At 38.5% G+C, this 26564-nt stretch overlaps 1 protein-coding gene across 3 annotated transcripts in view; it reads right to left on the reverse strand.

Moving 5' to 3' along the window:
• LOC141403598 (uncharacterized) overlaps nt 1-25716 on the reverse strand; it is a 261508-nt gene extending 235792 nt beyond the window's left edge. For all 3 annotated transcript variants that reach the window (XM_073986265.1, XM_073986264.1, XM_073986266.1), the window contains exon 1: nt 25326-25716. In XM_073986265.1, the coding sequence (XP_073842366.1) occupies nt 25326-25428 (103 nt within the window). In that variant the 5' untranslated portion in view covers nt 25429-25716. The remainder of the gene's footprint in view (nt 1-25325) is intronic.
• Nucleotides 25717-26564: the final 848 nt, after the last annotated feature.

Here is a 26564-nt window from a genome sequence, read left to right on the forward strand (position 1 = left end):
CTGCGCACACTTTTAAAAGTGGGGGTATTGCTGTTGATCTGTAACTTACTTTGAAATCATCCTCTAACGTTTCCACAACGTAAACTACGGCATCCTTTGGCAATCCAAAATACGCCTTAAACCTGAAATAGTTTACTGACTATAAAGATCTTTCCACATGATCATCAGCATACAGTGCAGATGGCAATTCCAATGGATTCGACTTGTCCCTTCTAATAGATGCAATGTCCTGTACATTTTCATCATCAAAAAATAATTCCACCGAATTTATCATTTTTTGGGACAGCAAATAAAACTGAAACAAAATAAAAATGACGATGGGCAATTTATATTCCAAAATATTAAAATATTGTCCAGAATACACAAAAGAGTTATCCAAAGCGCAATTATTTTTAAAATATTTTTTTTTTTTGGCGAATAGAGGTCACAAGTTTGAAAAAACACTGATCGATAACATGTTTATCGACAACCCAGTTGAGTTGACATTAATGGTACAACATTTCGTCTCAGTCGCGCAGACAACTGACAACGCAACTCAAGTTTAGTGGCAATACAAGATAGACCCAAAATTTTTGAATGTCGGTTAATGAGTGAACTGATTTTGTTGAAAGCAATTTGAAAGAGTACAACAGACAGTGGAGAGCCTTGGGGAATTCCATTTTCTAAGCTGAATGTACTGGGAAAATGGTTATTAATTCGCACTTTAAATGTGCGTCCAGATAAAAACGATTTGATGAAGTTTAGAATTTTAGGCCCAATTCCCCAGTAAAGCAGTTCATTAATAATTACATGCATGCCAATTCTATCGAAGGCCTTGTCGAAATCTATCGCTAAGATAGATGCATGATTTTTTGCTGATAGGGCTTTAGTGGTGTAGAAGTCTATGTGTAGTAGTGCGTCTGTGCACCCACGGCCAGATTTAAAAGCTACCTGATTTAAAGCGATTAACTTTCTAGTGCGACGATTCGCTCCATTAGCTTGGAAAGACATGGCAATAGTGATATCGGCCTGTATCCAGAAAAGACGGATTTGTTTTTATTGGGTTTGGGAATTGCAACTACTACAGCAGTTTTCCAGGAGTGCGGTATTATGCCCGTGTCGAAAATAAGATTGTATAAATCAATAAGTTTATCGAAACCTTTATTAGAGAGATTCTGGATCATATTGTAGGAAATTCTATCGTGTACTGGTGTTAGTCCCTTCACCTTATTCAGCGCGAGGGAGAATTCTGCCTTTGTTATATTGATTTCAATCATCTTGGCATGTTTATTGGTAGCTACGTTGAAGTATCTTTCACAAACACTGTTCCTATGTGAACAGAATTCATTTGAAAAATTGGTGTTTAAGGCGGCGGTGCCAAGTTGTTGGTTTTCCCGCTACTTGTGGTGATTTTTGACGTACAAAAACCACTGTTTGAGCTGAAATGTCAACTGTTTTAAGGTAAAAATCGCTACAGACCTATGGTGCGTATGTGGCTGTAGCGATTTTTAACTCGGAACAGTTGGCATCCCTGGTTTAAGGAATCCTTCGACCAGCGGTTTCCAAAGTACTCGGCTATCTCATGTGGTTCTGTGATAGTTCCATTATTGGTATTAATTGCAGCAATGGTAGAATTATTAGCGCTTTTATTTGTTAGTCGGTTGACCTTGCTCCAAACCAATGACGGGGGGGAATCCCTTGATATGTTTTTTGTGTAGTTGATAAAACAAAACATTTTAGCCCTTTTATTTTCCAGTTTGAACCTGGCATTAGCTTTTTTATAAATTATCAAATTGCTTTGGTCTGGATGTTTTCTGAATTTCCTATAAGTAACTATTTTATCTCTACGCAAAGAGGATAGGTTCTGAATCCGCCACGGAACACTTCGTCTTTTGTGTAAGGTTTTTTGTGGAAGTGCCTGGTTGCAGCTTTTTCTTAATGCTTTGGTTATAACAGCATTAATTTTATTTGGGTTGGTCTGAAAACATTTGTTACTTAGCTCTTCGTCAACAATATATTGAAAAAGGGACCAATTAGCCTTTTTAAAATGGAATTTGTGGATGTGTTTTGTGGGAGATACACTAGGACCCAATGTTATGTTGGTAACAATTGGAACAATTGGGAAGTGATTACTACCGTGTAGATCAGCCAAGATCATCCATATACGTTAACGTATATGAGAATAACAATCAGTCGTCGTTGAGCAGCCGACAAGTAAATATGTGCATGGATGTACGCATAATTTTAGTGGGGACACTGAACAAAACCACACACACCCGCCACATGTTTACTGATAGAAGTTCTAACAACCACTGAATGCTGATACAAACTTTCTAGTGATTCTCTCACTACTTTACTCTCTTTTTTATTTTGAGCATCAATGGTGTAGATCATCTAAAACAAGGGTAGGCATTGTGACTCACAAGAGAGCCCATGGGCTCTAAGTGAGCGTAAATTTGTTATCGCTCACAGCCTGTGTAAATGCTAACACGTTGTGAACAACAACAAATTTACGCTCATTAAGAGCACAAGAGAGACCCAAAAATTTTCTCTGCCTCACTTTGATCTAAAACAGCATCCGGCAAAAAGGGGCACACGTGCCCTTGATGAGAATAACAACAGAACAACCACCTCTCAGTTTTCGTTCAGAAGTCAATGAAGAAGGTTCTGTTGTCGGTTGTTTCAATGATTTTTAATTTTAGCAATGCATTAACGCACACGCTGTTTGTGGAGAGAGAGTCGTATGCGTGAGGCCGCAAACAATGCGTTTGTATTGGTGCCGATACCTAATCTAAAATATGACTCTGCGTAAGTGGCAGAATAGATGGTGAGCAACAAGTAATATCGATATTTGTAAATGAGTTAAATGTGGAAAAGTGAGTTGGTTTGCCATCCTTTAGTACACAAAGATTGTGCATATTAAGAGCGCGTTCTAATTCTAATCTTCTTTGATTGTTTTTGTTTGGTCCCCATAAAGTATTCCAGGAATTGACGTCTCCCAAAAGTACAACTGGAGTTTGTGTGTTTTGAAATAAATACAGAACATCATTTGTTGAAAATGTTTCATTGGGGTGTATGTAGATCAGCCATGCACGCGTCTTTACGAAAAAGTTAACTACAACTCTCTTTCCCATACAAAAACCAAAATAGCATTCTCTTCTTGTGCATCATTGATGTAGATCATTGGTGCTCAAAATATTTGTGCATTAGTCTCTCTGAGAAAATCTTTCCTTTGCTAAACCACGGCAGATGAGAATAAAGAGAACTTATGTTGTTGTTGCAGTCACGTTAACGTATATGGATGATCTTGGCTGATGTAGATGGAGATTATAGAAAGTTTCATATTTAGAGTAATTTCAATAACAATGTTCGAAGGTTTTGATGTGTTTTGTATAACTTTATGTGGAATGTGCTTTTTAATGAATACTGCCAATCCACCTTTTGCGCTGGTGTTGGCAGGATCATTATATGAATAAGATTTATAGGCGTTTGGTCGTATTGGTTGGGATTGAAACGGTATGTGTGTTTCTTGCAGTGCAATAAGGCGTAGTGATTCGTCTTTTATTAATACTTGAAGATCTGCGTAATTATTTATTAGTCCCTTAATATTCCATTGAATGATCTTGAATCTGTCCATGGAAATATTAAAAGATAAATAAATAATAAATAAATTTAAAAAATGCACTTTGTCTAAAATAATCAAAAATTGTGGACCCCTGCAGGCCCCGGAACAGAGCAATTGATTATATTTATTCTTTCATGCTAACATCTTCATCTATTTCAGTTCTTCTCTTCGAAATTGTTATTTCTCTCAATAGAGGATTCTCTGGAGTTATTTTGTTTATTTTTATTTTCTTTTGTGGTTGTGGATGCTGGATGGATCTTTGTGTTAAATTTGTCAATCAGCTGTTCTTTGTTGATGGTTTGTATTGTTTTTTGTTTAAATTGTTGTTTTTCTTTTGTAGGTGTGCTTTGTGTTCTAGTACTTTCAGTAGTTTTTTTATTTGTTGTTGAGCATGTTGGTATTTGGGGTAGAGAGATTTCATTTCTTCGTACACTCTCAGTTAAATTTGTTGTGTTTGAAATTGTTGTATTTTCTTCGTTGATGTCGTTTTCATCTCGGTTAACGGACTTTTCAGAGTTCTTCTTGTTGGATAGTATGCAGTAGAGTTGTACAATCTAGTTCATTTGAAAGATCTAGTTCAATAGTTCAGCTCTTTTAACTGAACTAGTTCAGTAATCTAGTTCATAGTTCACTATCCAGTTTATTCATTCGGATCATAATCGTTCAATCAATTCAAACAAACAATAGCAAACATGTTCTGTTGTGTGTGTGTAGAAACTGTCAATGCGAAAAAGCTTTGTGCGTTTGTGTTTCTTTTTATTTTTTTATATCCAGGGGCTGGGTTCTTGTTCTATGAAAAATTGAGATGAAAAATATTTTCTTTATAATATTTTTTATTTGACAGTTTTTTCCTTTATAAAAGTTTTCATTTCACATTTTCATAGAAACAGAATTGAGCCCCAGAACAAGGGAACAATTTGGGAATATGTGGAATTTGTTGTGTTTTTGAAGAACTCTTCACTTTCAAACAGCTATTCATTGTACCTCGATCCAAAACGTAAACAAAGTCATCACATTACGAAGGCATCACTTAACACTGACGACGGCGTAACTTTAGGCATATGTGAACGACATGTTGAACTAGATTGTGAATCGTTCGTTCGTTGATCGTACGGTCGCCGACTGATTATAGTTCAGTGAACTATTGAACTATAATGAACTATATCGACTGATCTAGTTCATACGCTCTATTCAATGAATCGTTCAATTGAACTAGTTCGTTCATGAACTATACAACTCTAGTATGCAGCGTGACCGCTGGAAAATTTCAAAAAGTGTCACAAAAAGTATCATTTCTAGAAAAAAGTGGCACATGTGTTTCGAAAAAGTAGCACAAAAAGTGGCACACATTTTTCTTGTTATTAAAAACGGAAAACAATTGTTCTATTCCAGAACCTGCAAGAAGCTACTATTTTTTACTAAGATAAAATTATTTTCTTTATGTTTTTGGAAAAAAAATAGTAAAACAAAGTAGATTCTTGCAGTTCTGGAACAGACCTTAACAGCAACAATTAGTATATAAATAGTAAGTCCCAATCCACATTAAGCAAGTTTACTTGCGGCAAGTCTCTGTTTGTAGGAGGAGGGGATAGGAAAAGGAAAAAATGACCGTACTGGCAATTATCAGGATATTCTTTTTATATTTTTCGTTATTTACATTGTTTGCCGGAACATAATTGCTTGTATAAGAATCAAGTTTAAAAGGAAACGAGTAAAATGCCGCAAGGAAAATTGCCTAATGTAAATCGAGACTAATTAATATACAATATATTAAATACATTCTAAAAAACATTCTTTGAACTGCTAAGGACTACTAACCCAGTTTGGACGTGAGTTGAATGTCGTGGTCGACGGTAGCAGAATTCCGACCACAAACTGCCCTAAAATTTTAGGGGTCACATTCGACACTACATTCACGTCGAGCGCACACGCCACAGCTATCTGCGACAAGTTGAAAAGTAGGAACAAGGTCCTCAAGTCCCTGGCCGGCAGCACTTGGGGTGCAGATAAAGAAACCTTGTTGACCACATATAACGCGATAGGTCGGTCTGTGGTAAGCTATGCGACTCCTGTCTGGTCCCCGAGATTGTGTGATTCGAACTGGAAAAAGATTCAAACTTGCCAGAATGCCGCCCTGAGAACAGCGACAGGGTGCCTCCTCAAATCTTCAGTGGACCATCTACATGAGGAGGCAAAAATTCTTCCTGTAAAGCAACACAATGAGATGCTTTCGTTGCAGTACCTGCTTGGATGTTATCGTGTGAGCCATCCCAATCACCATCTTGTGGGTAGGCCCGGCCCATTCAGGGAGATCAGGAAGGATATCCATGCTCTAGAGGGAGAGGTCCAACGATACAGGAGAGAACCCCTAGATCAGCAAGCATATCAAGCAGGATTGAATAGCATTCACACGGACGCAGTTGCCAAGGCCTTAAGCAATTATAGTGTGAATAAAGTACTCGGAGTACATCCACCATCTATCGCAGCTGAGGAGCGTCAGCTGCCACGACAAACTAGAGTAGTTTTGGCTCAACTACGCTCGGGATATTGCAGTCGCCTAAATTCTTATTGGGCGGAAATCGATCGCGCCGTGCAAGACATCTGCCAAGTATGCGGCATGGGCCCGCACGACACACAACACCTTTTTAACTGCCCCGCCAAACCTACCCATCTAACTCCAGTGGATCTATGGCTACATCCCATCGAAGCAGCCACTTTTCTTGAACTGGAGATACACCCAGAGCCAGATTGAACAGAGGAACGAACAAATAAACATAACAAAAACACTGTTACAACAACAACAACTAACCCAAAAATAATATTGAATCACAGTTATTATATAATTACTTGCAAAATATTGGTTATTTTCCCTCTAATAAGGGATCCACACAACTTTTTTTCTTATTGTACTGAATGAATTATCCGTAGAAATTCCCACAAAATTATTCCACGGAAGGTAATGACACTATAATGTAGATAGGATAACATTGCAAATATCTTCACTTGATAAGAAGTGTCTTGAGTGTACCCGTTATGCGGATCAAACTGCCTGACTACCATTACCAAACATTTTTGTTTGCCGCATGTTGCTTCAACTCCCTAATTCCAAATCGTTTAGTTCGACGCTTTTTTTTACACTCCCTTGTGATTAAACTTGAGATTACATTACAATATATCTAATTTAAAAAAAAGTGGCACAAGGTATGAAAAAGTGTCACAAATTTTCAAAAAGTGGCACATTTGGTATCAACGTAAAAAAGTGGCACAGAAGTACCAATGCCGAAAAAAAGTGTCCAAATTGATACTTTAGTGGCACAACGGTCACACTGATGGTATGTAGCCTTTTTCTTCTGCTCTCTATTGCTTCTTCTAATGTTTCATTTGGTAGTCCAAATTAATCAGTAGTTGTTGTGTTTTTTAGTGCCTCTTTAAAAGAGCACTTATTTCTGATTTTAGTTTTGAGAATTTCCCTTCTTTGCTTTATTGCGGGACAATTTTTGTTGTTGGAACGATGTTCGTGATTGCAGTTAACGCATTGAAGTTTAACGCAAGGGGAAGGGTCATGTATTAAAGAAGCACAGACTTCGCATGTAGCATTGTTTTGGCAGTGTTTTTTTGTGTGACCGAGCTTAAAACAGTTTTTGCATTGAATGGGATTCGGAATATATTCCTTAACGATGCAACTGATCATGCCGATTTCAATGGTCTTGGGTAGTTCATACGAATTAAAGCTCAGAACATGCATTGGTGTATTTGAGACTTTACCATCCTTGTACGAAGTGATTTTCTGGCAGGCAACAACACCTTGGTGTTTCAATCCATTAGTAATATCTTCTTCAGTGAGATTAGTGAGCAAGTCAGAATAAACAAATCCTTTAACTGTGTTTAACGAAGGGCGAAGGAAAGACTCAATGGCACAAATCCCTGGGAGATTTGTAGCCTTGATGAATCTGTGAGCTTGCACTTCATTTTTTGTTAAGAAGAGAAAGTTATCGTCTCGTGTGAATATCGTTTTTAAGGGTTTTTCACTTGAGATTCCTTGAATGGCTTTGTTTACTAGAAAGATATTGTAGCTTTTTAAAGGAGTTTCGGGTATTTTACTTTTCATCACAACGTATTTTGGGCATGGCTGATTTCTTTTGGGTTGAAATAGTTGAGGATAATCTAGTGTATATCCTAGACTATAGGTTGTGTTTTGTTTTTTCCGTTTCGGTGATGTGATATTCCCATCATCTTGGCTGAGAATATCGTAATAATTTCCTCCCGAGGAGGAAGCCATGGTGAAAAAACTTAAATGTCACTTAAAGTCTTTTTTGTTGGCACGGATAAAGAGAGAAAAAAAAAAAAAAAAAATATATATATATATATATATATATATATATATATATATATATATATATATATATATAATGTAAGGAGTCGCGGTGTTTGTGTTTAATAAATTATACGATCCGAACTTGGTTTGAAAATAAAAACTTGAGAGAGAAAGTAAACTGTTCACAACGAGTGTTGACTATTAACTGATAATAAAACTAATAAAAATAAAATTTGAGGCAATAAATGTAGTTTTTCGAGTTCATTATTTGTACGAATATTTTATTCTTGCCCTTATCTACAAATTTGCTTCAGAGGTGAAATGAATATTCACATAGGTTTCCGAGATATAGCCCAAAATTTAAAAATTTTAAAAAAGCCAATATTTAACGATTTTTAAATGGGGCCATAAAATCCAAGCTGGATCTGACACAACAAAACCCAACTAGGCTTTCTGTCGTTTGGGTCTGTACTTTCAAAAAATACTCAGCTCAAATTGTTTGCACAAGATTACCTTAAAAATGTTGCACAGTGGTATCTGCTCGGGTGTTACCGTGAGAACCATCCCAATCACCATATGGTGGATAGGCCCCTGCCATTCAGGCAGATCAAGGAGAATCTTCATGATCTAGAAGGAGAGTTCCAGCGTTACAAGAGAGAACCTCTAGATGAACAAGCATGTCAAGCATGTTTGAATAGCATTCATACGGCAGTTGCAGATGCCATAAGCAGCTACAGTTTGAATGTGGTCCTCGGAGAACATCCCCCATCCATCGGAGCGTCAGCTGCCACGAAAAACCAGAGTAGTTTTGGCTCAACTACGCCCGGAATGGTGCAGACGTCCGAATTACTATTGGGCAAAGATCAACAGGACTGTGCAAAACATCTGTCCAACATGCGGCACAGACCCGCACAACTCACGGCAACTTTTCAACTGCCCCGCTAAACCTACACAACTTACTCTAGTGGATCTGCGGTTACATCCCATCGAAGCAAAATACCTCGGCACTATTCTGGACCAACGCTTGACATGGAACGCTTGAGCAGCGAACGAAGAAATGACTCATGGCATTCTAATCCTGTAAGAACTCCATTGAAAAAATATTGGAGATAGACCCAGAGCCAGACTAAGCAGAAAAAAGAATATACAAACATATAATACAAAACACTTTTAAAGCAACAATTGCGATTGAATTTAATGAAGAAATTTCATGTTTGTGTTGTTTCTAAATAAATAAATAAATAATGTAATAAAGTTTGTAATATTTTTGTTTTACACATATAATAAATTCTTTTTATATATTATGGGATATTTTGCAATGGCTTGCATTTTTATTGCATCTTTGACCTGCATAAAACACAAGAGTGCCTTTAAACTGCATCCAAAGCAGTGAATCGAAACACGTGCTTTGGATGCAAATTGGACTGCATGCTATTCTACCTCAAAATGGTTAGATAAAATGCGATTCCAAAGGGATAGTTAAAATGCAATGCCAAAGAGTTAGTTAAAATGCAGTGCTAATGGAGTGCATCTCTCAGTAGTCACGCTCTTGTAAAAGCCATGAGTGAAAATGCATAATTTGATGCACTTCCAAATCACTCGTATATGTACCCAGCAAAATGTTCGATGCCAAGGATGCTATTGAATCATGGGTTCAAGTGATCTGGCATGTCATCTTTTTAGCATTTTCACTCATGAATTTTATATGAGCGTGACCACCATAAGATGACATTCATTTTCGGATCTTAAGATGACATTCATTGTCGGATCCTAAGCATGTCATTTTGACCAATGCTTTGACATGTCATTTTCACCAACCCTTTGGCATGACATTTTCATGTCATGTTTGGAAAATGGAAAATTCTGTATTGAAATATGATTTTCATGACAAACCAAATTCTTTATTAATTCAAACTAATTCATGAAATAACTAGAACTAATTTATCAGCATAAAGTTTACACCCAAAATTTCAATTTAATCACCGCCGCTGCACAGCAACAGAGTTTCCTTCGTCCACTCTCAACCACTAATTTTCTTTCATCTTACAAAAGCTTTTCTATTATCTTCCCATCACCAGTTCAGATTTCGACATGGACTCCAACAGCACTCCTTTATGAATTTCTAGTTCGAGAACCTAAATTTCATTTGTAATTTTGTAATTTTATAACAACAATTTTGGAAATGTATACTCTTTTGTTTTGATGTCGCTACTTCTAGGGATGTACAAATCGACTTGTTTTTTTTTTTTTTTTTTTTTTTTTTTTTTGTAGTAATCTGTACAAATGATTCAAATGCTGAGGAAAAGATCGGATCTTTCACGACTTGCTTTGAACCAATGCAAAATATGCCATGAATTCACGTCATCGCATAGAACCCCTTCCTTCAAATTTTGCTGGGTATGTATGATTTAGCTGCATCTTTGGAGGCAAAAATTTTGCTGGGATGATAATCATTGCTCTGCAAGAAGCTACTATTTGTTACTATAACAATTTTTCCTTTATGTTATCGCAAAAAATAGTAGATTCTTACAGATCTAGAACATACCACATGCAATCCCACGGCAGCGGGTTGTTTGTACCGGATTGACCCGGAACTACACGACATCATTGTTCCGGCCAGCGGCTGCCACCTCAGTGTACATATGTTTGTATTTGTTTCGTTTTTCTGTATTGGGAGATCCCGGAATGCCTGCTCCGAATCCTTTTGGTCCGTGCCGGGACGGAGGAAAACCCAGGACTAATATATTTGTGCTCGGTTTGTCACATCCGCATCTTCACCAACATCCAGCCTTCGGTGAGATGCAATAGATGTCAGGAGTGGGTGCATCTAAGGGGTTGCTCTGGACTTGTCCACGTGAGGGACTACGACAGGGACTATGTTGCTGCATGCTGTGTGAATACTGTCCCCAGTGAGTCGTCATCGGATTACGAAACTCCCTCGTCGTCTGATTATGAGACTCCCCCGCAGTCCTTTAGCACCAGCCGTTGGTGTCCCAATCGCGGAAATGCATCCTTTTTGCAATTTAATTGCAATGGACTACGAGGTAAGATCGAGGAAATAGTAGATTTCATGAGTCGGAGGAATATCAAGGTCGCTGCGGTGCAAGAAACCAAGCTCAACAACAACTGTAGCTTACAACGTTGCGATGGTTACAACGCGCCAGAAGTGGAGGTGGGGGATTAGCTTTCCTATTGCACCAATCTGTCTAATACAGACCTATCTCGCTTGAGCCTGTCTCTAATGACCCGTACATGGAATGTATGGGGGTAGCAGTCAGGTGTGGAGCTGCCGAGATAGAGTTGCTGAACGTATACATACATCCCGCCGAGAAATAGCTGTATCTCAGATTACGTGCCAAACATTAGCCCGCTTTTGGAAGGTCATAATCGTCTGGTCCTGGGGGACTTTAATGCCCATCATGATATGTGGCATTCGGCCCTCGGAAACGACCAGAGAGGTACAGCGCTGGCTGAGAGTGTCACAGTTCGCCTGACATAACCATCGTGCCACCTGGTCTGACAAATGACGTTACCTGGCAACCCGTCATTTCCCTTGGATCAGACCATCTCCCCATAATTGTCTCCATTAGCAGACCACCCGATTTCATCACCTCTGAACGCCGCACGTTCGTCAATCATAAAAAAGCTGATTGGCCGAGTTTCAGAGAGTTCACCAATCACCGCTTCAGAGAATTGCCCAATCCTTCTGATGTTCGGGTAGCGGAAAGGACGTTCCGGGACATAATCACTGCTGCAGCCGCTCGCCATATACCTGCTGGTCGAATACCCGAAGTAAGACCAAATTTCCCAGCAGAGGCGACGGGATTAGCAAGCGAGCGTGATGAGCTTCGTCGTATCAACCCCAATGACCCCAGAGTCAGGGAGCTGACACTGGAAGTTAACAGGCTGGTCGGCGAGCATAAGCGGAACAAATGGTTAAATCATCTGAAGAGCTGCAACATTGGAGCCGGTATAGGTGAATTGTGGGCAACGGTTAAGTCACTCTCGAACCCTGGAAAAAGGGAAGATAGGACCTCAGTCACGTTTGGCGACGTTACGTTGACTGACCCGAAGAGGTGCGCAAGTAATTTCAATCGACAGTTTGTCGAGCATCCCGAGAGTGACAGGGCGAAGAGAAGAGTATTACGTCGTATCAGATCTCTTCCTGCCGAGGATTAACCACCACAATTTACAATGGATGATGTTGCCAATGCCATCAGGAACGCTAAATCATCCAAAGCGTTGGGCCCTGATGGAATCTCCATGGTAATGTTGAAGCAGCTGGATGAGCCGGGAGTCGAGTATCTCACCAAAGTCTTCAACTTGTCGCTAGCCACCCTCGTTGTTCCCGAAGTCTGGAAAATGGGCAGGGTGGCCCCACTACGGAAGCCAGGCAAGGATGCCAGCAAAAGTGAATCGTACAGACCGATTTCGCTTTTGTCGCCCGTAGCAAAGACACTTGAGGCCTTGATCCTCCCCAGTATCAGAAACAGCTATCAAGTTGCCGATCATCAACATGGATTCCGTAAGCAGCACAGCACGACAACAGCGCTGCACGCCACTACCACATATATCAGTAAAGGACTCAACCAGAGACGGCCGTGCGATAGAACAGTGATGGTGGCTCTTGACTTATCAAAAGCCTTTGATACAGTCAGGCACTCCACGCTGTTTGAGGACATTGAGCAGACAACCCTCCGCCAAGCTTGAAACGTTGGATAGTCAACTATATGTGTGGACGCCAGTCGTACGTGGAATTCAGGAATAAGAAGTCCAAACCCCGTAGAGTGAAACAGGGAGTTCCCCAAGGTGGGTGATATCTCCGGAACTGTTTAACCTCTACCTCTCCTGTATTCCACCCCCTCCAGACGGCATTGAGATCGTGACGTATGCGGATGATTGCACGATCTTGGCGTCGGGTACCTATCCTGATGACATCTGTGAGAGACTGAACAACTATTTAACTGATCTTACCACCTTTTTCCATTCGAGGAATATGCAGATTTCCCCCACAAAATCTAAAGCCACTCTGTTCACCACATGGACAGCGCAGTTTGGACGTGAGTTGAATGTCGTGGTCGACGGTAGCAGAATTCCGACCACAAACTGCCCTAACATTTTAGGGGTCTCATTCGACACTACATTCACGTCGTGCGCACACGCCACAGCTATCTGCGACAAGTTGAAAAGTAGGAACAAGGTCCTCAAGTCCCTGGCCGGCAGCACTTGGGGTGCAGATAAAGAAACCTTGTTGACCACATATAACGCGATAGGTCAGTCTGTGGTAAGCTATGCGGCTCCAGTCTGGTCCACTAGATTGTGTGATTCGAACTGGAAAAAGATTCAAACTTGCCAGAATGCCGCCCTGAGAACAGCGACAGGGTGCCTCCTCAAATCTTCAGTGCACCATCTACATGGGCAAAAATTCTTCCTGTAAAGCAACACAATGAGATGCTTTCGTTGCAGTACCTGCTTGGATGTTATCGTGTGAGCCATCCCAATCACCATCTTGTGGGTAGGCCCGCCCCATTCAGGGAGATCAGGAAGGATATCCATGCTCTAGAGGGAGAGGTCCAACGATACAGGAGAGAACCCCTAGATCAACAAGCATATCAAGCAGGATTGAATAGCATTCACACGGACGCAGTTGCCAAGGCCTTAAGCAATTATAGTGTGAATAAAGTACTCGGAGTACATCCTCCACACGGTGCTCTTGAAACAATTTTAAATGGAGGATGGTTACACCTCGGAATTATTTGCAGATTCTGAAACTACAATGTTTATTGATGAGAAAAATCAAAAAACAAAAAAAATCGCCGGAGCGCTTTTTAAATAAATCGCGATTTTAGTTGATATTTTTAGGGGTTGTTTAGGTTTTCACGATTTTCCTTAGAAGCCGCAAGTCCTATCAAAATGGAACTGAAGAAAATGTTGTAGCTATGAAAATTCTCTACAAGATTGGCCTTTATGGTTTTCTCGTCGGTTTTACCTTTTTTGAGATATAGAAGTTCAAATTGGGTCAATTCAAATTCAATTCAATTCTGTATCGCCCCCTTATAAAACAATGTCATGACTGCAAATTCCCAAATTAAACTTATATATCTAAAAAATGTTACAACTTAGGATAACTTACTTAAGCCAGTCTTGTAGAGAATTTTCACAGCTTTAAGATTTACTCAGGGCCCATAACGATAAGACTTACCGTATTCAAGAAAATCGCGAAACCCTAACAAAAAAACCTAAAAATGTTAACTGAGCTTCTTTATCTCAAAAATGGTACAGGCTGGGAACAATTGATAAACGTCAATACTCTAGAGAATTTTCACATCTACAACATTCTCTTTAGCTTCATTTAGATTAGACTTGCGGTTTCCAAGCAAAATCGTGAAAACCTAAAAAACACCTAAAAATGTGAATTTTGACCGCGATTTATTTAAAAATCCCTACAGCGATTTTTTCTTGTTTTTGGATTTTTCTCATCTATGAACACTGCTGTTCCTGAATTCACAAAAACTTTCCCTGAGTAAGCGGTTTTCATCAAAAGTTAGTTAAGGCGCACCCTTCTCGACATTATTTTATAAGGGGGCGATACAGTCAGTGCATTGTCCCAATTTGAACTTCTATAACTCAAAAATGGTAAAAACTACGAAAATACCATAAAGGTCGATCTTGTAGAGAATTTTCATAGCTACAACATCTTTTATAGTCTCATTTAGATAGGACTCGCGGTTTCTAAGCAAAATCGTGAAAACCTAAACAACCCCTAAAAATGTCAACTTAAATCGCGATTTATTTAAAAAGCGCTCCGGCGATTTTTTTAGTTTTTTGATTTTTCTCATCTATGAACATTGTAGTTTCAGAATCCGCAAAAACTTCCCAGGTGTAAGCACCTTCCATTTAAAATTGTTTCAAGAGCACCGTGTCCATCTATCGCAGCTGAGGAGCGTCAGCTGCCACGACAAACTAGAGTAGTTTTGGCTCAACTACGCTCGGGATATTGCAGTCGCCTAAATTCTTATTGGGCGGAAATCGATCGCGCCGTGCAAAACATCTGCCCTGTATGCGGCATGGGCCCGCACGACACACAACACCTTTTTAACTGCCCCGCCAAACCTGCCCATCTAACTCCAGTGGATCTGTGGCTACATCCCATCGAAGCAGCCATTTTTCTGGAACTGGAGATAGACCCAGAGCCAGATTGAACAGAGGAACGAACAAATAAACATAACAAAAACACTGTTACAACAACAACAACGTACCACATTTCAGCCATTTTGGTACGATAATGAAGCTAAAACCTTCAAAATACCGAAAATCGGGAGGCACCCTTCTATGGGGGCTATATGAAGGTGTGGACCGATACAGACAAAATTCTGGGGGAAGGTTTTATACCCCTAAAGAAGACTACGTACAAAATTTCAGACATTTTGCTAGGATAATGAAGCTAAAACCTTAAAAATACCGAAAATGGGGTGTACCGTTCTATGGAGGCTATATGAAGGTGTAGACCGATACCGACAAAATTCTAGGGGAAAGTTGTATACCCCCTAAAGAAGACTACGTACCAAATTTCAGCCATTTTGGTAGGATAATAAAGCTAAAACCTTAAAAATTCCGAAAATCGGGATATGTTTTTTACATATGAGTTGTCACTTCTCCCATACAAAATGTATATGCAAAGTGACAACTCATATGCAAAAAACATATCGTGTAAAGTACCCATAACTATACAAAGTGTTTAACGATTTATAAAAAATACAGTGAAAAATAAGCATTGCCTACTACTTTGGGTGAAAAATAAAGAATTTGGAACAAGTGTCGTCAACAAGGTTTCGTAGACGACCTCAAAACTTCGTAATATTTTTCTCTTTAAGATGAAGAAAAAAATCTGCCAAAAAAGTACGTAGTTTTCTCGGAAAAAAATCATGTAAAATGGCTTTTATTGAGCTTTACAACTGGTCTCCTTTTAAGGCTAAGCACACTAAAATGTTGGCTTACATCCAGTTTGAAACTTGGTGGTGAATTGCTTATAGTTTTTATTGCATGTAGTCCTTACGATTTGTATTTCTCCATCATTCCGTTTGTAACACATCGAAATATACGCCGGAGACCCTATAAAGTATATATATTATTGATCACCATAAAATTCTATGTCGATTTGACCATGTCCGCCTGTCTGTTGAAATCAAGATACAGCTCGCAATTTTAAAGATAGAAAGTCAAAATTTGGTACAGAAGTTTTTATTACTTGCAGGATGGTTGGTATTGAAAATGGGATACATCGGTCCACGTTTTGATATAGCCCCCATAGAACGGTTCCTTCCGATTTTCGGAATTTTTAAGGTTTTAGCTTCATTATCCTACCAAAATGGCTGAAATTTGGTACGTACGTAAACCCAACCTAGACAGAACTGGTAATGTTCACGAGAAAGCGTAAGCTCGGCGTATTTGTACCACCAACACTGGATGGAGTGCAGCTTCAGCTCTCGCCCGAGGCAAAGTACCTCGGCACTATCCTGGACTGTCAATTGCGATGGAACAGGAATGCTGAGGAAAGGGCGAAGAAAGGATTGACTGCACTTTATTCATGTAAAAATTCCATTGGGAAAAGTTGGGGCCTAAGCCCATCGATTATACACTGGTTGTATAACACCGTGGTTAGACCCATTTTATCCTATGGTTCTCTTGTTTGGTGGCACTCACTGCGCCAAAAATCGACATCAGGTAGGCTCACAGGGTACAAAGAGCAGCCTCGATCCTCATAACTGGAGTCACAAGGAGCACACCACAGGCGGCTCTGAACGCAATGCTGAACTTAAAACCGCTGAGTCTCAGCATTAAGTGTCAGGCAACTCGCAGTGCCTTACGGCTGCATGAACAGGATCTCTGGCGCAGTTGCGCCTATGGGCATGGTTGTATCCTGAATGATTCAGGCATAAATGTGAACCAACGCGGAAAACTGAGCGACTATATATCACCAGTCCTGAGATTTGACGATATAGACGTCGTTATACCTAGTAGAGATGACTGGAACCGCAGTAACCTCCCTCTGGACGGTCTGGCTTTCTATACAGACGGCTCCAAGATGGAGGAAGGTACCGGGGCTGGCGTCTACTGTGAAAGGCTATCTCTTGAGTACACCTACAGGCTAGACAGCAACTGTAGTGTCTTCCAGGCTGAAATCTTCGCGATTTGGAAGGCAGCGGAATTGATAAAAAGTTTGGATGCAGAAATCTTTGAACCGGTGACTATCTTTGTGGATAGCCAAGCGGCTCTTAAAGAAATCCTGCAACATCAAATCCGATGTCGTCCTTAAGTGTAGATCAGCCTTGGGAACGCTAACTAACGGCTTCCGGCTATGCTGGGTACCAGGACACCGCGACTATCTGGGTAATGAAAGAGCAGACGAATTAGCTAGGCGAGTATCGCAGTCCACAGACCTAGCTATCGCTGACTCTATCAAATCACCCATTTGTCATTTCTTTCAAAATATTAAAACGTTCTCTGACGAAAGAGCCAGTGAATTGTGGCATAATGAACCTAGGTGCATTGTGGCAAGATCCATATGGCCGTCTCTGTCAGTCAAAAGAACGAACTCTCTGCTGAACCTGAGTAAAGCTGAAGTTAGAGTAACGACGGGAGTCATTACTGGACACTGCTACATCAGGGCCCATACCAACAAATGGGATGAGGATGTTACTGACTACTGCAGACTCTGTGAGAACAAGGAGGAGTTAGAGACGATCGAGCACATCTTGTGTCGTTGTCCAGCAATGGCTGGTAGACGGCATAGGTTAGTAGGTGCTCACTTCCCACCGTGTCTAATTTTCTACTCAACTGTGGAGCCTGCTGTGATCTACAACATCATCAAAAATCTGAAGTGGCTGGGACAGCGCAACCTGAACGCGTAAATAAATTCAACTATTCTGCCTACCATTAAAAATAAATTTTCTCCTACTCTAAAACTATCACTCCACTCTTAAGCATTCTTGTAATCTATTCGTTCTTTCACTGCGCTAACAACTTTATCTTTTTAGTTTTTCCCCTATCCTCCCTTTTTCCACCTCCTCTTTTCCTGCAGCTCTTTTCTACTGGATGATCACAATGGACCGGAAGGTCTCCGAGTGACGCAGTCACAATTAGTGACTGCACATCCCCTAACCTAACCTAACCTGGTACGTAGTCTTCTTTAGGGGGTATAAAACTTTTGCCCAGGATTTTGTCGGTATCGGTCTACACCTTCATATAGCCTCCATAGAACGGTACCCCCCATTTTCGGTATTTTTAAGGTTTTAGCTTCATTATCCTAGCAAAATGTCTGAAATTTGGTACGTAGTCTTCTTTAGGGGTATAAAACTTTCCCCCAGAATTTTGTCGGTATCGGTCCACACCTTCATATAGCCCCCATAGAACGGTACCTCCCGATTTTCGGTATTTTGAAGGTTTTAGCTTCATTATCGTACCAAAATGGCTGAAATAAACTTTCCCCCAGAATTTTGTCGGTATCGGTCCACACCTGCATATAGCCCCCATAGAACGGTACCTCCCGATTTTCGGTATTTTGAAGGTTTTAGCTTCATTACCACACCGAAATGGCTGACATTTGGTACTTAGTCTACGTTGGTGGTATAAAACTTTCCCCCAGAACTTTGTCGGTATCGGTCCATGCCTTAATACATCCCGATTTTCGGTATTTTGAACGTTGTGGCCTCAATATTCCACCGAAATGGCTGAAATTTGGTATTTAGACTTCGTTGGGGGTACTCAAACTTCCCCTTTAAATTTGTCGGTATAGGTCCACGCCTTCATATAGCCCCCATGGAAAGGCACCTCCGATTTTTCGTATTTTGAAGGTTGTGTTTTCAATATTCCACCAAAATGGCTGAAATTTGGTATTTAGTCTTCAATGTGATATAAAACTGTTCGCCAGAAATATGTCTGTACAGGTCCACGCTTTCATATTGCCCCATTTCTGACTAAAATTCGTCGGTATAGGTCCACGTTTCGATATAGACCCCATAGAACGGTACCTCCCGATTTTCGTAATACTAACCGAATTGGCTGAAATTCGTTATTTCGTCTTCCAAGAGTTATAAAATATTCCAGAAGAGTATTATCAGTATAGGTTCACGTCTTTCTATATCCCCATAGAAGCGTACTTCTTGATTTTCGGTATTTTTTAAGTTTTAGCCACATTATCTTACCGAAATATAGGAAATTTGGTATTTAGTATTCTTTGAGCCTAAAAACTTTCCGTCAGAAATTTGTCGGTATAGATCGACGTTTTGAAATAGCCCCCCATAGAATGGTGTCTCACATTGTTTTACCGAAATTGCTGAAATTTAGTATTAAGTCTTATTCATACACGAAAGGAAACTAATTATTCCAGTTTACTTCAATACAACTTGTGGTGGAGGGTATAACAAGTTCGGCCCGACCGAACTCAACGCCGTTCTTACTTCTTTTCACATATTTTGAAGGCTTAAAGATTTTCTCACTAGGAAGAATTCCGTCCAGAATATACTCGTGCAAAAAAACGAAAACCGACAAAAACTGTCTATCTTTGCTATTTTTCAATGTAAGATTCGGCAGAAACAGTATTGATAATGTTCGAATGTATTCGAACGAATGCCCTTTCGGAACAAATTGAATACTCTACCAGCTGATGGAATTTAAGACTTTCTCCTATGGACAGGAGCCAATTTAGGGCACGAAAGCAACATTTTTTTAATTTATTTTTTTTTTCTTACTTTAACAAGGGAATTTTCGGAACTTCAGGTGCCCATATCTCGGGAAGTATGGACCTACCCCCAACAAACTTTATATTTTTGTAATCAGGACGTAAAGATCTACCTGTGGTAAACATTTCAGATTTTTCCGCCAGCTGGTAGAGTATTCATTTTATGCCGCCCTTTCTAATGAATATGTAAGGAAAAACTAACACATTAACCTATATAGGCAAAAACATAGGAACAAGTTAAAAATTTGTGCACATTTTATTAATTTTTGGTGGTATAGGAATTCACTCTCGGAGTCGACCCAGAGTCGGAGTCGTGAAAAAAAACTCGCCTGGAGTCGGAGTCGAGCCAAAAATATCTCGACTCCGAAACCCTGCCCGAGATTATGTGATACGAATTGGAAAAAGATTCAAACTTGCCAGAATGCCGCCCTGAGAACAGTAACAGGTTGCCTCCTCAAATCTTCAGTGGACCATCTACAAGAAGAGGCAAAGATTCTTCCAGTAAAGCAACGCAATTAGATGCTTTCGTTGCAGTACCTGCTTGGATGTTACCGTGTGAGCCATCCCAATCACCATCTTGTGGGTAGGCCCGACACATTCAGGCAGATCGCGAAGGATATCCATGGTCTAGAGGGAGAGGTCCAGTATGTGGCATGGGCCCGCACGACACAAAACACCTTTTCAACTGCCCAGCCAAACCTACTCATTTAACTCCAGTGGATCTGTGTTTACACCCCATCGAAGCACCACTTTCCTGGAACTGGAGATAGACCCAGAGCCAGATTGAACAGAAGAACGAACATACAAACATAATAACAAACATTGTTACAACAACAACCACATGATTGATATTGAAAACATGATTGAAAGATTTTATCTGCTTTGGGTATAATTTCAGCATGTACTTTATTTGCATTCTCGCACTGAGTAACCTTTAAAATGTCATATTTCTCTTGTTTTCCAGTTCCCTTGGAAAATTCTTTAAGGTTCTTCTTCTCAGCCATATCTTAAAGTATAAAAATTTGAATTACTATTTTTATTAATTTTCTCGTTAATAGGTCATTTAGATATGGCATCATTAGCCGGATTTAGCCCATTATAATAATAATAATAATTGTTCCACAAACATCCCAGATGGGATAGGGGAGACTTCTCTCTAGGAGAGACTTCTCGCAAGCTAACCATGGTACAATTAGAAAGGTATATGCCTCAGCCATGGTACAATTACTTAGGTAGAAACATCGGCGAATTGCTACAACAAAGCAACTTTTTTTGTAATGTAAACTGTCAAAAATTTCGCCAAATGGTTTCTTGTTGTCTCTTTTTATCGCTTGTGTTTGTACAGTAAAGTGAACACATGCTATCTCTTACTTACCGAATCATATGGTTTTTGTTTTGATTTTTCACGGCGAATTTCTAGTTTTTTGACGTTTTAGATTCGATCAGCTGGGCTGAGGCATCTACCTAAGTAATTGTACCATGGCCTCAGCCCAGCTGATCGAATCTAAAACGTCAAAAAAACTATGAATTCGCCATGAAAAATCAAAACAAAAAACCATATGATTCGGTAAGTAAGAGATAGCATGTCTACACTTTATATACAAACACAAGCGATAAAAAGAGACAACAAGAGACCATTTGGCGAAAATTTTGACAGTTTACATTACAAAAAAAGTTGCTTTGTTGTAGCAATTCGCCGATGCATCTACCTTTCTTATTGTACCATGAAGCTAACACAAGAAACAAGGTAGATGCATCCGTGAATTGCTACAACAAAAATACTTTAAAACGTGAAAAATTTTTAAATGAGGCGAAAAAATTAAATTTGCTTGATGATTTTAATCAAACAAGACTAATATTTACGATGTCTAAACTATAAAATAATTTTTTATTTGCTCATTACTCTAAAGCCACACGCTGAAACTTTCATACGAAACTTTCCCATTAATTTGGCGTTCTTAGGTCGAGTTCTCCAATACACTAATTTCATAAAATTACTTTAGTATGGAACTCGATCTATGAACACCAAAATAATGGGAAAGTTTCGTATGAAAGTTTCAGCGTGTGGCTTTAGAGTTAGTTAGCATTAGTAGCATAATGTGATATCATTTTCAATATTAAACAATAAATTTGTATTTGCCGTATGTTTTTTGAGAAGAATTCGATTTACAACAACTTTTTTGACGTTTTAAATACGATCAGATGTGCTGATGCATCTACCTTGGTAACTGCGCTATGAAGAAAAATCAACTGACTGCCATTTAAATCCTCCAAAGGTAGATATACCAATCAGATTTGTACTGGATTTATTAAATCCAGTTGAGGATTTATGGCTGGTCTAACTAAATGAGCTAAGCTTGATGATCGGAAATTTTTCAACGGCCAAATATCCCTTAATGTATAAAAACATTTTTGCATTTGAAAAACGAAAAGTTATAGGACAGAGAAGCCATTCCACAGTCTGAAGAGCTGCTCAATTAACAGCGAAACCAGGTCACCAGCGTGACCGCTGGAAATTTTCAAAAAGTGTCACAAAAAGTACACATTTTTCTTGTTATTAAAAACGGAAAACAATTGTTCTATTCCAGAACCTGCAAGAAGCTACTATTTTTTACTAAGATAAAATTATTTTCTTTATGTTTTTGGAAAAAAAAAAATAGTAAAACATAGTAGATTCTTGCAGTCCTGGAACAGACCTTAACAGCAACAATTAGCATATAAATATAAATAGTAAGTCCCAATCCACATTAAGCAAGTTTACTTGCGGCAAGTCTCTGTTTGTAGGAGGAGGGGATAGGAAAAGGAAAAAATTACCGTACTGGCAATTTTATATTTTTCGTTATTTACATTGTTTGCCGGAACATAATTGCTTGTATAAGAGGCAAGTTTAAAAGGAAACGAGTAAAATTCCGCAAGGAAAATTGCCTAATGTAAATCGAGACTAATTAATATACAATATATTAAATACATTCTAAAAAACATTCTTTGAACTGCTAAGGACTACTAACCCAAAAATAATATTGAATCACAGTTATTTTATAATTACTTGCAAAATATTGGTTATTTTCCCTCTAATAAGGAATCCACACAACTTTTTTTCTTATTGTACTGAATGAATTATCCGTAGAAATTCTTATTCCACGAAAGGTAATGACACTATAATGTAGATAGGATAACATTGCAAATACAGTTTGTCAAGTAATTGTTTTCGAACCAAGAAAACTAACATTTTTCTGTATTCATTTATGAAAAATGACTGATAATTGTGATAAAAATGTCGGGTTTTTTGCAAAAAAATAGTTGGTCGACTTATTTAAGACAAGATAGGATGAATAAATAAAAAATTAACCCACGTAGTCCAACAAAAAGTAACGAAAACCGATAACTACATGCAATGCAAGTTGTCAAATAAATGTTTTCGAAATGTAGTGAAGTTCCAAAATATCGCATATATTTTGTTATAATTCTTGAAAATCAGGACATTTTATGAATGTTATTCTTAAAAAGGGTTAACTACTAATAAGTATCAACAATATTAGGCACATAATATCCCTACTAGGAGGGCTACCATATGGACCAAGGGAGTACCAGGTCATATTACATGTAAACAGGGTCCTATAGGTCTTATACCGGGAATATCTAAAAAATAAAGGAGATTTAGGAGTTTTTTTAGTTCACCAGGATGGACTGCCATCAATTACAATAAATATTACCTCCAGAATAATTAGATCAGGGGGGTTGCCAGATCAACTAAAAGGTGCCAGGTTCTTGGCTTTCCTTTTTCTTTTGCAAAAAATTTCTGATGATCATCAAGCTCAACTCTAAACGAGAAGATTAATAAAAATTATCCGTTTTCCAATATTTATCTTGAAGGAAATTTCATTACGAAGCAGTTTTTAACTTCTCACATTGTTTCATATGATGTGCCTTATTTATTTATATCAATTTATTAAAAAAGGACATTTATAAAGTGTGTTCGTTTACTTAAAATTTATACAAATTGTTACTGGATGATGTTCGTTTACTCTAAGTGGTTTACAATAACAATAAGTTATTGGACTTTTACAAATTTGTACAAATTAATATTCAAGTAAACGAATATTTTTCATGGTTTTACCTAATAAATTGCGTGTGCGTTCGAAAAAACAAAAGACATGTATTTCTAATTTCTTTACCGACCCACAGATAGTGCTTTTTATCCCGATTCCAACCATGTATTGCTTTTGTTGCGGAAATGTATACTTTCCGAGATATGGGCCTCCAAAGTTGCACAAAGGCCCTAGTATAAAATGTTGGCAAACCACGCAGAAAATTATGAGAAAGTCTTAAGTCCCGGCCTAAGGCCGAGGCCCATATCTCGGGAAGTATACAATTCAACAAAAGCAATACATCATTGGATTTGGTGTAAAAAGCACTATCTCTGGTAATTTTTTCATAGTTTTCTGTGGTGGTTTGCCAACATTTTAGACTAGGGCCATTGTGGAACTTTGGAGGTCTATATCTCGGGAAGTATACATTTCCGCAACAAAAGCAATACATCGTTGGGATAAAAAGCACTATCTGTGGTAATTGTTTTCATACCTCTAAAGCCACGCGCTGAAACTTTCATACGAAACTTTCCCATTATTTTGGTGTTCATAGATCGAGTTCCATACTAATGCCTTGTTCAGACTGACGGTAATTCGCTCTCTATTCGTTGTTCGACCACAAATTACTATGTAATTACTTCATTTCCCATATAAAATTTTGAGAACGAACAACGATTTGTGTACATTGTTCAATTTAAACTACTCTCAGAACGACGATAAAATATGTCCCATCTCTAACAAATGAGAGAATTTATCGAAATAAATTATGACAGGAAAAATACAAAATTTAAAAACTTATTAAAAACCCAAACATTTTTAGAAAAACTGCAAAATATGAATGAAAAGTGTACGGTTTAACGACTAGTATACATTCAAATCATAGCAAATTTTGTCTTCTCTTTCATTGCAGTTACATTTCTTGTCCATCGTTTCAAATTCGCGTACAAATTAAGAAACAAAAATCAAATGCCTGCCGGAAAGTCTGTATACCAAAAAGTTATTTTGGCAGGTCTCTCTCTCGTTAATTTTTAAAATAGAAAATTTTGAAAATATACTGAAAACACCAACATTTTGAGAAAATATAGAAAACATGAATAAAAATAATATATTTTAATATTGAATAGATATCTGTAAGGACAAATATTTTTTCAGTTCATATCAATTAATTTTACTCGTCTTTTGGCTGAAACTTTCTTTAAAATCAGTAAACAAAAACTATGAAAATATGAATCATGTTGCTATGAATTGCGTACCATGTCGTATGAACGGGTTAATTCGTGTACGTAATTATGAGAACGAACGACGTGATTCAAATGCTGGTATGAACATGGCATAAAGTAATTTTATGAAATTTGTGTATTGGAGAACTCGACCTAAGAACGCCAAATTAATGGGAAAGTTTCGTATGAAAGTTTCAGCGTGTGGCTTTAGAGTAATTTTCTGCGGTGGGTCGGTAAAGGAAAGGAGTTCCAAGAATCAAAATAAAAACAAAATAAGTGTTTTGTGCCAAATATGTATAAAACAAACAAAATAAAATTTTACCTACTATCGAGTTCTTAACATTAACATGATTAATACCTGATGAGGCGGTCATCTGAATTAGTAGTGCCATTTGCTGTCTCTCAGACATCGGGGTATTAGGATTTGGAGCTGCAATACTTCGTGGACGCGGAGGTGGCATCTTGTCACTTTATTTTTTTTTTTTGCGGATTTAACGTGGTTTTGGCCAGTCTTGATCGCCACAATCAGTATGATTTTTAGGTCTTTTAAAACCCGTAGGCGTTGTCTCTACAATGTATTTTTATGTCTTCGCGGTGAGCCGCCCAAAGACGAACTTCCTTGTCCAATTTTATTTTATTTCCAACTTATTTAAACCGTACACAATACTCAAAAAATATATGTAGATAGGTTTATATAAATTGTTTTTTTTTAGGTTTCTTTGTAGAGCTGGCATAAAATCGATGACACTATCGATAATATCGATTATTATTTAAAAATTCAATATCGATAGATTGTTTTTCTTATCGATATTTCATTTCATTTATTTCACATGTAATTTGAGGCGATGGGGCCCATAAATAAAACATTACAATATATGTATGTACCCATTAAGCTAAACCTTAAACAGGAAAAACTACTCCATTTTTTATACCCTCCACCATAGGATGGGGGTATATTAAGTTTGTCACTACGTTTGTAACTACTCGAAATAATCATTGTAGACCCCACAATGTATATATATTCTTGATCAGCGTGTAATTCTACATCGATATAGTCATGTCCGTCCGTCTGTCCGTCTGTGGAAAACACTCCAGCGTCCGAACGGATTGACGTAGGTTGATGAAATTTTGGGAAAATATGTTATATTTACGTAGGACTTTTGGTATTGAAAGCGGGCTATGTAGGTCCACGCTTTCGTATAGCCCCCATACAAAATGACGCGTGACGCGTCGTCGTTTTAAGGAATTTTTAAGATATTTGGCCCATTTTACCACCGAATTGGATGTAATTTGGTACTTTGTGTCTCCAGAGGCCAAAAAATATTCCTACCAAAGTTGGGTTATATAGGTCCACGTTTTGGTATCGCCCCCATATAAGGCCCCATATAAAGTACGCGTCATTTTAATATATTTTAAATGTATTAGACCCATTTGACCACAGAATTGGTTGTAATTTGGTATTTTGTGTCTTCAGAGGCCAGAAAACATTCCTACCAAAGTTGGGTTATATAGGTCCACGTTTTGGTATAGCCCCCACATAAGGCCCCTTATAAAGTACACGTCATTTGAATATATTTTGAATGTATTTGTACCCATT

Source organism: Musca autumnalis, unplaced genomic scaffold (assembly GCF_047663935.1).
Source record: "Musca autumnalis isolate F117 unplaced genomic scaffold, ASM4766393v1 scaffold_4, whole genome shotgun sequence".
Classification (NCBI taxonomy): Eukaryota; Metazoa; Arthropoda; class Insecta; order Diptera; family Muscidae; genus Musca; species Musca autumnalis.